The sequence below is a fragment of the Syzygium oleosum genome, unplaced genomic scaffold, assembly GCF_021117445.2.
Source record: "Syzygium oleosum isolate NSW1041296 unplaced genomic scaffold, Sole_v2.1 Sole_v2.02, whole genome shotgun sequence".
In the NCBI taxonomy this organism is placed as follows: Eukaryota; Viridiplantae; Streptophyta; class Magnoliopsida; order Myrtales; family Myrtaceae; genus Syzygium; species Syzygium oleosum.
This window is the reverse complement of record NW_026607486.1, coordinates 23,281,702-23,294,444: the sequence shown is the minus strand read 5'-3', so window position 1 is coordinate 23,294,444 and position 12,743 is coordinate 23,281,702. Positions and strand designations below refer to the sequence as shown.

General features: G+C 39.2%; 2 protein-coding genes across 2 annotated transcripts; one reads left to right on the top strand and one right to left on the bottom strand.

The window, feature by feature from the left end:
* Positions 1 to 1,174: 1,174 nt before the first annotated feature.
* Positions 1,175 to 4,078, bottom strand: LOC115684790 (phenylacetaldehyde reductase-like). Its single transcript, XM_056308364.1, has 6 exons — positions 3,800 to 4,078; positions 3,531 to 3,700; positions 2,976 to 3,167; positions 2,535 to 2,697; positions 2,021 to 2,207; positions 1,175 to 1,719 (listed from the first exon to the last, which is right to left on the bottom strand). Exons 1-6 carry the CDS (start codon positions 3,903 to 3,905, stop codon positions 1,575 to 1,577), a joined length of 963 nt encoding a protein of 320 aa, XP_056164339.1. The 5' UTR covers positions 3,906 to 4,078; the 3' UTR covers positions 1,175 to 1,574.
* A 5,324-nt stretch (positions 4,079 to 9,402) lies between these two features.
* Positions 9,403 to 12,541, top strand: LOC115684821 (receptor-like protein EIX1). The gene has a single exon (XM_030609700.2). It carries the CDS (start codon positions 9,403 to 9,405, stop codon positions 12,535 to 12,537), a length of 3,135 nt encoding a protein of 1,044 aa, XP_030465560.1. The 3' UTR covers positions 12,538 to 12,541.
* Positions 12,542 to 12,743: the final 202 nt, after the last annotated feature.

Here is a 12,743-nt window from a genome sequence, read left to right as displayed (position 1 = left end):
CGGCTTGAAAGGAGTAACTAAATAGAACCCACGAGTACTGCTCTGAACAGCAACAACCAATATATATGGATATGAACACCTTTATCGTGCGGCTAACAAAGAGACTTCACTAGACGCTCTTCAGAGGAGTCTAATGATATTCAGTCAAACAGGTCAAACTTGAATATACTGCTCTTCAGATGTACACTACACGCTCCAACAGAAAACAATCCATCGATTTATTACGTGATTTGTGTGTTGGGTCACGATTTGTACACGGATTCAAATTCGAGATATGATTTAAAAGTAGCCGAGAAAAAAATAGTGGGATCCCTGCGGAGTGTACAGGCAAAAAAAAAAACCATGAATCATGCACACTTCATCTATGGCGAGTAACTTTGCGTGCCATGCGGCTATAGGAGCCGATCTATGATTTATGTTTTTCAAGTATCCGAATCTTTTTGGATGTGTGAAATTTCTCCATATCTCAAATGTGTCATTTGGCTTGGAATATTAATATAGGAACATCTCGTTAGTTTGTTTCTCTTCCTCTTTCCCTGGTTGTCTCATGTAACCCGAACTAAGTATATTGCTTTTGTTGTGAATCCAACCACACCACGCTGATTGCTTTTCCAAGCGGTAAATCTGCTATTGGATTTTTGGTTGGTAATATTCTATTTCATTGGTAATTTACAAATAGTTACGTCCCTCTTGTAAAATTTAAAGTTATATGGTAATCTTCTATCAGGCTTGTGGATGGTCGAAATATTATGTTATCGATGATTTACAAATAGTTCCGCCAACTTGAAAATCTATAAATAAGTGGTAATCTACTGTAGGGTTTGGGAAAGACATGCGGTGAAATGGGATAGCTCGTGGAAGTTGAGCACTTGTGCCTTAGCAATTTCCTCACCGAGAGAGGTGATGGAAATTTAAGAAGTTCAGCATCTCTTCCTTTGATCCAGGGAAACATGCTTCAGTTTTTCTTTGACTTTAGGATGTGCGTATGAAACTTACCTTGTTTACGACCACCGCACCATAGCCATTTTATTCGGCTGGGGATAATGTTGTCATTGAGAGGCTACGAGCCTGCGAAGAGGCTTGAGAAGATCTCCCTGCTCGCTGTTTTCTTGAACGAGGGAGGAAAGGTGTATGCTGTGGCGCCGGTTGCTCAATTGGATTGGCATTTTGCCCTCGGATAGCAGGCCAGAACATCTTCCTGTTTCCTGGAATTGACTGCATCGGTTGTACCTTTACTACACGTAGACTTTTGGTTATTAGACCCATTGTCTTTATTGCCATTTTCTCTTTTATCCCTTTGACACAGGACGCTTGAGTTTCACTACCATGCACATGTGAACTCCTTGGATTGCCGCTGGATTTCAAGCTACTCAATACAGATAACAGTCAAACATTCGTCTGACAATGACAATAGCTGCATCCGCAAGCTTCAGGTGGCATTGTAGAAATTCTGGAGAAATTTGAAAATTTCAGATCGCCCCGAAGGAAACTCTGATGTAAGTGTGTTGCGGCAGAAAATGCCCATCTAATCGACTTTGGCATAGTTTTTATTCTTTTAGTCGCCCGTTGTAGCATCAGTCCTTGAAGAAACCCTTCTCTTTCAAGCTCTCCACAGTGTCCTGAAAACTCACCTCCAAGGGAGTGAAACTGACGCCCAGACTTCTGGCTTTCTCATTTGATATTTTATAGGTTGGCACGGAAGGCTCTTCATCTTCACTTCTGCTTTTAGCAAAGCCAAATGTGAGTCGTCTTGTTATAGTCTTTTGCACAAAATACAGAAAACATGAAATGTTTTGAGACTATCATTTGGTATTCTGCGCAAAGATTTCCTGACATTACTCCTTAAATTTTTATACTTGATGCTACAAAATTTTGAGAGTGCTGAAATTAGATTTTTTGACATCATTCAAAACAGAGGGATAGGGATCAATGATGAGGAAGATGGCCAGGAATTTTTTAGCAGACAAGTTTAGTACACTATAAGAATATCATAACCGGACATCTAATGTGCGAATCTTACTTATCAGGAAGGTGTAGAGCAGGATATAGCTCTCGCAAGATCTTCAAAGCATCGTGAGAATGCACGACTTTGTGAACAAGACAATATCTGCCGTTAGCGGAAGGAGATTCGAAAGCTTGAATGTGTGCATGTGCAACGTCTCTTACATCAACAAATCTGTAGCTTGTGTCAGGAAAAGTTTGAGTTCCTGCAGCAAATATCTCAGCATCAGATGGGAACAACTTCACTTCTAAGTCTCCTAGTGTCATAAAGATGGTTCCAATAAATCTGTGTATTTCATCGAATCAAGTTCCATCACATCTATTGCCGTTTGTATCAGTTTAATAAGTTCCATCACACATCATAAAATGAATCAACATATATTTCCTCTTGACATTTGCTTGTTAAGTTGTGGACAAATTATTGGGGACAAATCGTGTAAAAAGTACCATTTAATGGGAACAACTTTACTTGTAAGAATCCTAATCTCATCAGAATAAACAATGTAATAAATTTGTCAGTTACTTGAGACTACCATTGATGAGGTTGAGAAACATTTCTGCGCTGAGATTAAGCGAAGACTGTAGTAGGGGACCAATGACAAACCCAGGATGCATCGTGACCAAATCGATCCCCTTCTCTCTTGCAAATTTCCACGCTACCTCTTCTGCTAAGGTTTTCGAAACTGGATACCAAAGCTGAAACAGAAAAGCAAGAAGTGCACAATGAAACAAATTTGAGTAGTTGATGCATGCTAGCTCCTCTGTGATGGTTTAAAGTTACTAGGAAGAACTTGTAACAGATCCAAGGTTTATATCTGAGTAAAAATTTTTTATGCAGTTCATCCAACTATAAACAAAAATGAAAATGTTCTGCATTTCTGACATTTTCTAAGAATTATTTGATGATACAAGAAAGGTGAAAAACAGCATGTTCTGATGACTTAGTTGAATTTAGAAATATCATGTATAATTACCTTTGATTTCTCACAGAAGACTGGATCAGAGAACCAAGTCTCATCTACTGTCACATCGGAAGTCAAAGACTTTCCATTGAATGCAACTGAAACTATAGAAGATGTTATCACTACTCTCTTGATTGTTGGGACTTTGGCACAAGAAGAAAGAACATTAATTGTTCCCTGCACTGCAGGATCTATCAGCTCCATCTGAGACATGGAAAGACAAGTATGAACTACTGAACTTATTGAAGTCGAGCATATACAGAGATGGAGAAACCTCGATATGGATAAATGCATTGTGCTAAAGACTTAGATGTGTTGCCCTGGCAGAAAGCTTCTCTGTTCTTTTTTGCCCTTGATTTCATGCTAACAGTTTGAAATTGGCTCCTACTTTGTCCTCTATACCTAGACTGTCACAACTCCTGCATTTAATTGCAATGGCCACAACAATATACAATATACAAAACCACTGCTTTGGCAACAAAATTTGTAAGCTGTGTTTCCAAAGAAACAAAGGAAAAAAGAACATTTGAGAGACCATGACACAAGCCTTTGAGAGAGCAAAAGAACCTTGGGGTCTTTTGGGGTGAGAAGCACAGGTGATGCAGTGTGGAAGACACCATCACAGCCATCAACAACAGATTCAAAAGATCCTTCTTCCAGTAAGTCTGCCTTGTAAAGATGAAGTCTCTCCTTGGCTCCATCTAGAGCAAGCAGATGCCCAGTCTTCTTTGCATCACCTGGTACATGTAATATTAGAACAAGAAGTTGTAATGATTTGGAATGATGAAGCCACAAACGATGTCATGTGCGAATGTAATCAAGGGTCTTGAACTGACTTGGGTCACGAACAGTCGCTTTGACAGTGTAGCCACTTTGGAGCAGGAGTTTCACCAACCATGATGCTATATAACCGGATGCTCCTGTCACACACACCACCTTCATCTCTCTCTCTCTCTCTCTCTCTCTCTCTGATCTATGGCACTGGTCTGTGACCTCTCTAGGAAAGCTTCACAGAATGGTGCACTTAAAGCAGACTTTCTTGGCAGTTGGATTGTTATGTAGATGCACCAGAGAAGGTAACAAACTCATTGCTTCCGTCGTTTCTAGATGACTAGTCTTGGCCACACCTGGAGCATCTTTTGCTCTTGGAGCATCTTTTGATGAAGAAAGCCGTCCAAGGTAATTTATAATGTCTGGTTCTGGACATTAGTTGTTGGAACTATAGGCGCATTTTCAAGCGGTTCTACATCTGGCCTCCTCTGTTAAGGCCCTCAAACCACAAAGCCCAAGAAGGGCTACATGAATAAGAACACAACAAGCAGATTTTTAGGGTTCCGTGCATGAAAATGCGGAACATTATTCCGTGCCGGAAATTCATGTAAAGCTTTGTTAAATTTCAAACCTATTAGTAACTCACCTCTGACTGGCCACTTATTGAACCTGTAACATGTTAATAAATTACCGACAGTACCACCCGCCTGGGTGGCGCTGCTGGAGCGCGCACTCTTCCTCTCGCAAAAGGTTGAGTGTTCGAATCCCGAGCGCCGCAGGGTGACTTAACCGGTGGCACGTGTGTGGTGGCTAGCACGTGTCGCCCCCAGGGTTTACTCCCCGGCTGTCGGCCGTGCGGGGGTTCCCTGGGTTACCAAAAAAATAAAAAAAATAAAAAATAAATTACCGACAGTTTTATGAAAGTATAATAGTAATTTAGCCTTTAGTAAGTTAGTAACAATGGATTACTTCTTATATGTCAGCGATCGTAATTAAGCCTTTAGTAAGTTAGTAACCAATGGAAGAACTTTACAATGAACAAAGGGAACTTACGATCGCTGAGGCAGTTCACAAACGGAACTTATGAACTTCATAGGAAAGTTACGTGTAATACAACGCACAATATGACATCAGAACTCACGAGAAAATAAGGAAAATTATTATCGGTGTTGAGAAAAATTATAAACAACGAAAGAAAGTTACGATCCCAAGAGCACAGAACTTACGAAAACGTTAGGGAATTTACTATCATCATGAGAGAAAATTAGGTAGTAAAAAGGAAATTATCGTTTTATATCTTTGTGTTGTTGTACAGGCAAAGCTAAATTACTAGATATACAATGGTTAATACCACGAAAAACTCCAAACCGGTACATATGTGATAAATTGACCGCAAACTTATATTTTTACCACCAAAAACCCTAAACTGGTACATATGGGATGAATTTATCCTTCGTTGGTTTTCGTTAAATTTTACAATCAAATTGTTGAGTTGAATGACACGTGGCAGTTGACAGATGTACCAGTTTGGGATTTTTCATGATATTAATCCAATTTAACGGAAACTAACAAATGGTAAATTTGTCATATGTGTACTATTTTGGAGTTTTTGTGATTAAAAAATTAGTTTTGGATAAATTTGTCACGGGTGTACCAATCTGAAGTTTTTCGTGGTATTAACCCTATACTAAAAGCTTCCACGTTATCCCTGCTTAATTTATTAAAGTTTCCTTGTCTCATTTTACTTAATTCTTGATCCACTAATTAAGCCCTCTAGATCAAATAAATATAATTAAAATAAAACATAAACTTTTTGTTATAAAAAAATTCATAAGATGTCCGTTTTTTGTTTAGTTTAAAATTAACTACATTACTTAACCCCGTGCTTTGCGCGAGCATGTCTTTACAGGTATCTTTCCAGAAGAATAGCATAATTTGAGGATGCCTGAGATTCGGGCATGAAAGACTCTTTTATGTTTCCTAAGCATGTAAAACATAATTGAACAGGTAATTTTTAGAGTACAATAATGGAAGCTATTTTTGAAAAAAATTCATTCAGAAACCTAAATATAACTAATAAAATGCAAATGCTTTATGTTGTAAGTAAGTCACAGCAACAAAGACAAAATGTATTATGAAAATTAAAGCTCGTGATGTCCTAATCCATACTTTTGGAATATTAAATTAAGTGGATTTCTTTATTTACTGTCATTATTTATGCACTAAATTGATTTATTTGAATGGAATAAAAGTTATAGTTTGAATCAACAATAGTTTCTCCATTAAGGACATGTGTCGTTATTTGTTCTACTTTTTTTTTTTTATTCTTTGTGGAGCGTTTTCTTTATTTTTAGTTTTAGAACTTTTTATTGAATATATCTTATTGTTATCTTGATTAAAAATTAAATCATTTAAATTCAAATTATATAATATATTGAAGAATATATATATATATAAGAAACTAATTAACAATATGTTACATGTCAAGAAGTATATAAATGCTTTCTCTAATTTAGCAAAATTTTCAAGTTTAAACTTAGTAAGAGATCAAATCTAGATTTACTCTGTCTTTAACTATTTATCCATTTCTTGAATTTTTTAAAATTAATAAGGAAAGAAGTTTACAGATGAGAGATGAATAAACTAAAAGCTACCCACCTGCGCATGGCCGAGTTGGTGGGCGTTTTCCTTCCCTCAAAGAGGTTCTGGGTTCGAATCCTCGCTCGATTTCGTAATTTAAGTAGGGGCCATGGCGGTGGGTTGCTGGGCTAGTCTCCCCCGATGTATAGGCGCTCCAATTACCTGTGCGGGCTCGTCCCCGGGGAACGGTGGCGAATCCTCGGTTACAAAAAAAAAAAAATAAATAAAAATAAAAATAAACTAAAAGCTTATTGGTATGGTCCATCTTGCAAATTATGCCATGTGTCTTGCAAAGTGAAGTGCCACATGGAAAATACTAGAAGAAATATTCTCTAAGCTCTAGCTTTGACTATATATAATAGATATGTCGGTCGAAAATTTGTTTCAAGATATTTCATCTGTGCCTGATTTTTCGATTTTCAAATTAAAAGAAACAAAATATTTTAAATTGATTTTACTATCATGGTTTAATTTTAAAATAAAATTAATCTATAAAAATGTATTTCAAGATTTTTTTTCTAAATTAATCGAATTTAAAGTCCTAAGACCGAAGTTGGTAAATGACAAATCAATAAGTTGAAGTTTATATCTAAATGGCATGGCAAAAAACTACCACGTGTTTTGCGTGGATATATGTTCGCGAACACATCTTCACGTGTCTGTACACAAATAAGAAATAACATTCTAATCTATGATTTCGATCATATATAGTGTATGTCAAATTATATTAATTTCAACAGATAAAGTACAAAATCCGACTACAATATAAAAATGTAAAAATCCTCTGATTCTTTCTTTCTCTTTGACTGATTCAAGGCTTGGTCTCGTAAATTACCCTTCCGATCTTTTCATTTCTGCAGTAATGTTACTTATTGTATGGTAAATGATAGATAAAGTTCGTAACTTACCTTTGAGTTTGTAAGATGCCTTCACGTTTCGTAAGTTCACCTTTTCATTTTCGCAGTTAAATGCCAATTGTATCATAATTGATACTAAAGTTCATAAATCACCTTTTGCACTCGCAAAATAGCTTTTATTTTCGTATACCACCTTTGGTTCACGACCTTTCATGAATGCAGAAAATTTTCTGAAAATGCCGTGGCTTGTCTTTTCTTGGATCGTAAATTTTCTTTAGCTATCATAAGTTGTGGCAACCTGATTTTAGTACCAAACCATGTATGTTGGATCATACCCAACCTGCTTTTTGGATCGTAACCTTCCATGCTTATTGAAATTGGACCAAAGAAGGTTTGAAGCAACTGAAGTGCCAACCATTTTAGGTTTTTACCCTCGACTTCATTCCTTTCCATGGTTAAAAAGAAGAACAAAAAAGAAAGAAGGTTCATCAAATCTCCTTCATTTCTTAGCCTTTCTTTTGAAGACATGTTATTCTTAGCCAATTGTCCACACGCCTAATACGAGCACTTAGTTGACTCCTGTCCATGCTCAACGGGTCAAGCAAGGAAACATTCTCCCTTCCTCAAGTCCATCGTATCCTTCATTTTTTACTTCATTTACATGAGTTATAGTCATCTCTTCATAAAGGCCTTTTGGCCAAATCCTTCCGTGTATCAATGAAGGATGTGATGGACTTGAGGAAGGGAGAATCTTTCCTTGCTTGACCCGTTGAGCATGGACAGGAGTCAACTAAGTGCTCGTATTAGGCGTGTGGACAATTTATATATCCATGCGCAAGAATATTGCAAATTAGTTTCAGACTCCCACCATTCTCTAAATCCCGTTATTTTCTTTTCCTCGACTTAAACCTACAAAAAGATAAATGTAATTCCCCCTATTCTATTCAAGTCTACAAGTATTCATGTTTGGCATCAGTTAAGATACTGGGTTCAAGATGCACTTTTTTTCTTACAGGAAGTGTGATCATCAAGATATTTTTTTGGGAAAATTAAAAATAAGAGTCTGAAATAAACATTGTTTTGAATAAGAGTCTAAAGTGCCATCGTTGTCTCAAATAAGGGCCTTTAGTAGCCATATTAGTCTCAAAGAAGGTCTTGACCTAACCGGCCGAAGGGCATTTCTATCCTTTTGTTTTTTGAATTTTTTTCTTTCTTTTTTCTTTTCCTTCTCTTTTCCTTTTCTTTTTCTTTTCTACTCTTCCCTCCGCCGGCCATCACCAATGGCTAGCGGAGGTCGCCATACTTAGGCGAGGGTCGCCCTTGCTTGTGCGGGCAAGGGAAGCCCTCACCGGCATTAGGCAAGTGTCGCCCTCGCCTGTGCTGGAGAGAGTGAGGGCTGCCCTCGCTAGATCTGGCGAGGGTCGCCCTCACCTGAGGCCGGAGGTCGCTAGCCATCAATGAGGCGTGGCAATGGCCAGCCGAGGAAAGAGGAAAAATGAAAAAAGAAAAGGAAAGTAAAAAAAATCAAAAAAATTTAAAAAAATATATTTATTTTTTTTAACTAAAATACCCCTACTGGAATAGTCACATGTTGGCCAGCCGGTCAAAAGTCCTTATTTGAGACGATTTGGCTACTTCAAGCTCTTATTTGAGACGATTTGGATACCTTAAGCTATTATTTGAAAGAAGGTTAATTTTAGGCTTTTATTTGAAAAAATAAGGGTACTTCATGTCCTTATTTGAAAATTTTCCCATTTTTGTTGTTGTTAGTAAAAAAGAAGAGCAATTTCAAAAGCTGACTTGATGCAGTGCTTGAGAAACGAGATCAACGTATGAGATGGCACAATATAATAAAAAGATCTGATATTGATGCAGGAATGGGATGACCGGGTCATGTGAATGAATCCATGAATGCCGTCTCTTTGACTCCAAAACCTAACAATGAATTTAATACAATAGATGACGTTAGTTTTTCAAATCATTGAACCTTTTTAAACTCCATGCCTGAAAATTTTACCCGCAAAGAATCAATCAATCCACATCTCTTTCACTTTCTTAGGACATGTCATGACGCTGATCCCCCTTGTCTTGTTGAGGAATACTTGAAACAAACTAGTCCCAGGTTATTAGTCCTTGTGCTGCAACCTACAGTTTTACATCTTCTGATCAAGATGAAGAGAGATTCATCCCTTCGTATTATACTGGTCTCTATCTCCATTTTAGCATGGCTATCGCCTTGTGATGGCAATATCCCTGCTGGGAATTGCTCAGAGTCTGACAGAGAAGCTCTAATTGAGTTCAAAAATGGCCTTCAAGATCCTGATAATCACCTATCCTCATGGCAAGGTAGCAATTGTTGCCGGTGGCGAGGAATAGTCTGCGATGAGAGGACCGGAGGGGTAATAAGCATTGATCTTCACGGCTCATATGGACCAAACTCTGGTGCCTACGGTTATTGGAAACTGAGTGGAGAAATTAGACCTTCATTAGCGCGACTCAAGTCTTTGAGATACTTGGACTTGAGCTCAAATAAATTTGATGGCATTCCACTTCCTGAATTTGTCGGTTCTTTGGAGAACCTGTGGTACCTGAACCTGTCACATGCCGGGTTTAGTGGTGCAATTCCTCCAAATCTAGGAAATTCTTCAAATTTGCAGTATCTTGATCTTTCTTCTGACTTTTCTGGCTTAAGTGCTAATAATCTCGGGTGGATCTCTGGTCTTGGTTCTCTGAAATATCTTGCACTTGATGGAGTGGACCTTTCAATGGTCAGTTCCGAATGGATCAATGTATTAAACGGGTTCCCGTCGTTGTCTGGGTTGCATCTGTCCAATTGTGGCCTATCTGGTTTGATATCATCACCTGGTTTGGTGAACTTCACTTCACTGGCTGTTCTGGACCTCAGTTTCAACATCTTCGATTCAAAGTTCCCTCAATGGCTCGTGAATGTAAGCAGCCTTGTTAGTGTTGACATGAGTTACAGTGGTCTATATGGAAGGATCCCTCTTGGACTAGGCGAGCTACCACATTTGCAAATCCTAATTTTATCTGGAAACAAAAATCTCTCAGCCAGTTGCACTCAGTATTTCCAAGGATCATGGAAAAGGATAGAAGTTGTGGATTTGGCTGCTAACAAAATACACGGGAGACTTCCCACTTCCCTTGGGAAAATGACCACTCTCACTAATTTTGACCTTTCTGACAATCTGGTCAGGGGAGGAATACCGAGCTCCATTGGTTCACTTTGCAGTTTAGTTAATTTTGATTTATCCATCAATAACTTGACAGGTAGCTTGCCGCAAATCTTCCAGAGGGGATCTGAAACTTGTGATTCCCAGAGTTCCCTGCCTAATTTGAGGTACTTGACATTGAGCAACAATCGGCTAAGTGGTTATCTGCCAAGTTGGTTGGGCCAACTTAAGAACCTTGAGGAACTTAACCTCGACTATAACGTTCTTGAAGGGCCGATTCCTTCTTCTCTTGGGACTCTGAAGAACCTCACCAGTCTGGGCCTTGGTGGGAACCAATTGAACGGGACTCTTCCCGTTGAACTGGGACAGCTTTCTGAGTTGGACGGTTTCGATGTGTCTTTCAATCATTTGTCGGGTATACTATCCGAAGAACACTTTGCAAGTCTACGCAAAATGAAGATCTTAGATCTCTCGTCCAACTCTTTCACTTTAAATGTCAGTGCCAATTGGATGCCCCCGTTCCAAGCCCGGAATCTTGGCATGGGATCGTGCCAGATTGGTCCGTCTTTCCCTGCCTGGCTTAGATATCAAAATGAGATCATGTATCTTGGTTTTTCAAATGCCAGCATTTCGGGGCCTGTGCCAAGCTGGTTTTGGGATATTTCTTCCAATCTCTCTCTCCTAAACATGTCTCTAAATCAGTTGCAGGGCCAATTACCTAATCCATTGCCAATAGCTCCTTTTGCAGATGTTGATCTCAGCTCTAACCTTTTTCAGGGACCGTTCCCTCTTCCCATTTCTGAGGTTGAATTATTAGACCTCTCTAACAACCAATTTGCAGGTGGCATTCCGCAAAATTTAAGCAAATACATGCCAAATTTGATCTTCCTCTCCCTTTCATCTAACGAAATAACAGGTCGGCTCCCAGAATCTATAGGAGAAATGCAATTGCTTGAGGTGATCGACTTGGCAAACAACAATTTGAGTGGAAGCATTCCTGCAAGCATAGGGAACTGCTTGTTCCTAAAGGTACTAGACCTGCAAAATAATTCTCTATCGGGGTTGATACCTGCATCTTTGGGCCAATTACAACAGCTTCAGTCACTGCACCTGAGCAACAATAAGCTTTCAGGAGACCTTCCATCTTCATTCAAGAACCTGTCGAGCTTAGAAACACTAGATCTTGGCAACAACCAAATGAATGGCACCATACCTGCATGGATGGCAGAGGGTTTCATCAAGTTGAGAATTTTAAGTTTGAGGTCCAATGCATTTTCTGGAGAAATTCCTCACGAGCTCTCAAGTTTAAGTTCAGTGCAAATGCTGGATCTTGCAGAAAACAACTTGACAGGTAACATTCCTACAAGCTTTGGATATCTTAAAGCAATGGTGGAAGGGCAAGCTAGAAACGAGTACCTATTTTACGGGAAGTACAGAGGCATGTACTATGATGAGAACTTCGTAGTGACCACGAAAAGCCAGCCCCAGCTGTACACCAAGACTCTTTCCCTTGTCACTAGCATAGACATCTCCGGAAATAATTTAGATGGAGAACTTCCAGAAGAGATGACAAAACTGGCTGGATTGCTCGTTCTGAACTTATCAAGGAACAGCATTGGTGGTCAGATTCCTGAAAGCATTTCAGGCATGAGCCAACTGGCATCGCTTGATCTTTCAAGCAACAGGTTTTCTGGTGCAATCCCTCAAAGCATGTCGTCGCTGTCGTTTTTGAGTTATCTGAACTTATCTGATAATAACTTCTCAGGCAAGATTCCTTACACACGACAGATGACAACATTCGGCCCTTCTTCATACTTTGGAAACCCAGGACTTTGCGGTGCTCCCCTTAATGTCACGTGTCCAGCTGATGAACCTGACAAACAAGGGACAACCAAGGATGGTGGCGATGATGATGAGTTCATCGATAAGTGGTTTTACTTGAGCGTTGGCCTTGGATTTGCTGCCGGTATCTTAGTTCCGGCTGTTGTCTTGCACATCAAGAATTCTTGGGCGGAGGCATACTTTGATATTATAGATAGAATTGCCGAAAGGTGGTTGCCCGTTGGAAACAGGAGGGCGAAGCTGCGGAGAAATAGGCGACGAGGCCGGAGGTAAATGGCTTTTGATCCTTGTTCTGGAAAACTTGAACCCCTTGATCAGGCCAAGCATGCACTTTCAGGGTCATGCCAAGAAATAATGCACTCGACATGTGCTGTGCCATTTTACTATATTTCTTTGTCTGTCTATAGAACTGCATCCGAAGCCATAAAGGTGTATATGTAATGTATCGCGGACGGGAACTTTGTTTGTTCCCTGTGCTT

Bases quoted from the DNA above. Each gene is read 5' to 3' on its own strand.
- LOC115684790 (XM_056308364.1), bottom strand. From the start codon at position 3,905: ATGAAGGTGGTGTGTGTGACAGGAGCATCCGGTTATATAGCATCATGG. The intron at 3,168-3,530 runs GTTCTTTTGCTC...TCCATGTCTCAG, and splicing joins TCACCCCAAAAGACCCCAAG to ATGGAGCTGATAGATCCTGC. The intron at 1,720-2,020 runs GTAAGATTCGCA...TGCTAAAAGCAG, and splicing joins GCTCTACACCTTCCTGATAA to AAGTGAAGATGAAGAGCCTT.
- LOC115684821 (XM_030609700.2), top strand. From the start codon at position 9,403: ATGAAGAGAGATTCATCCCTTCGTATTATACTGGTCTCTATCTCCATT.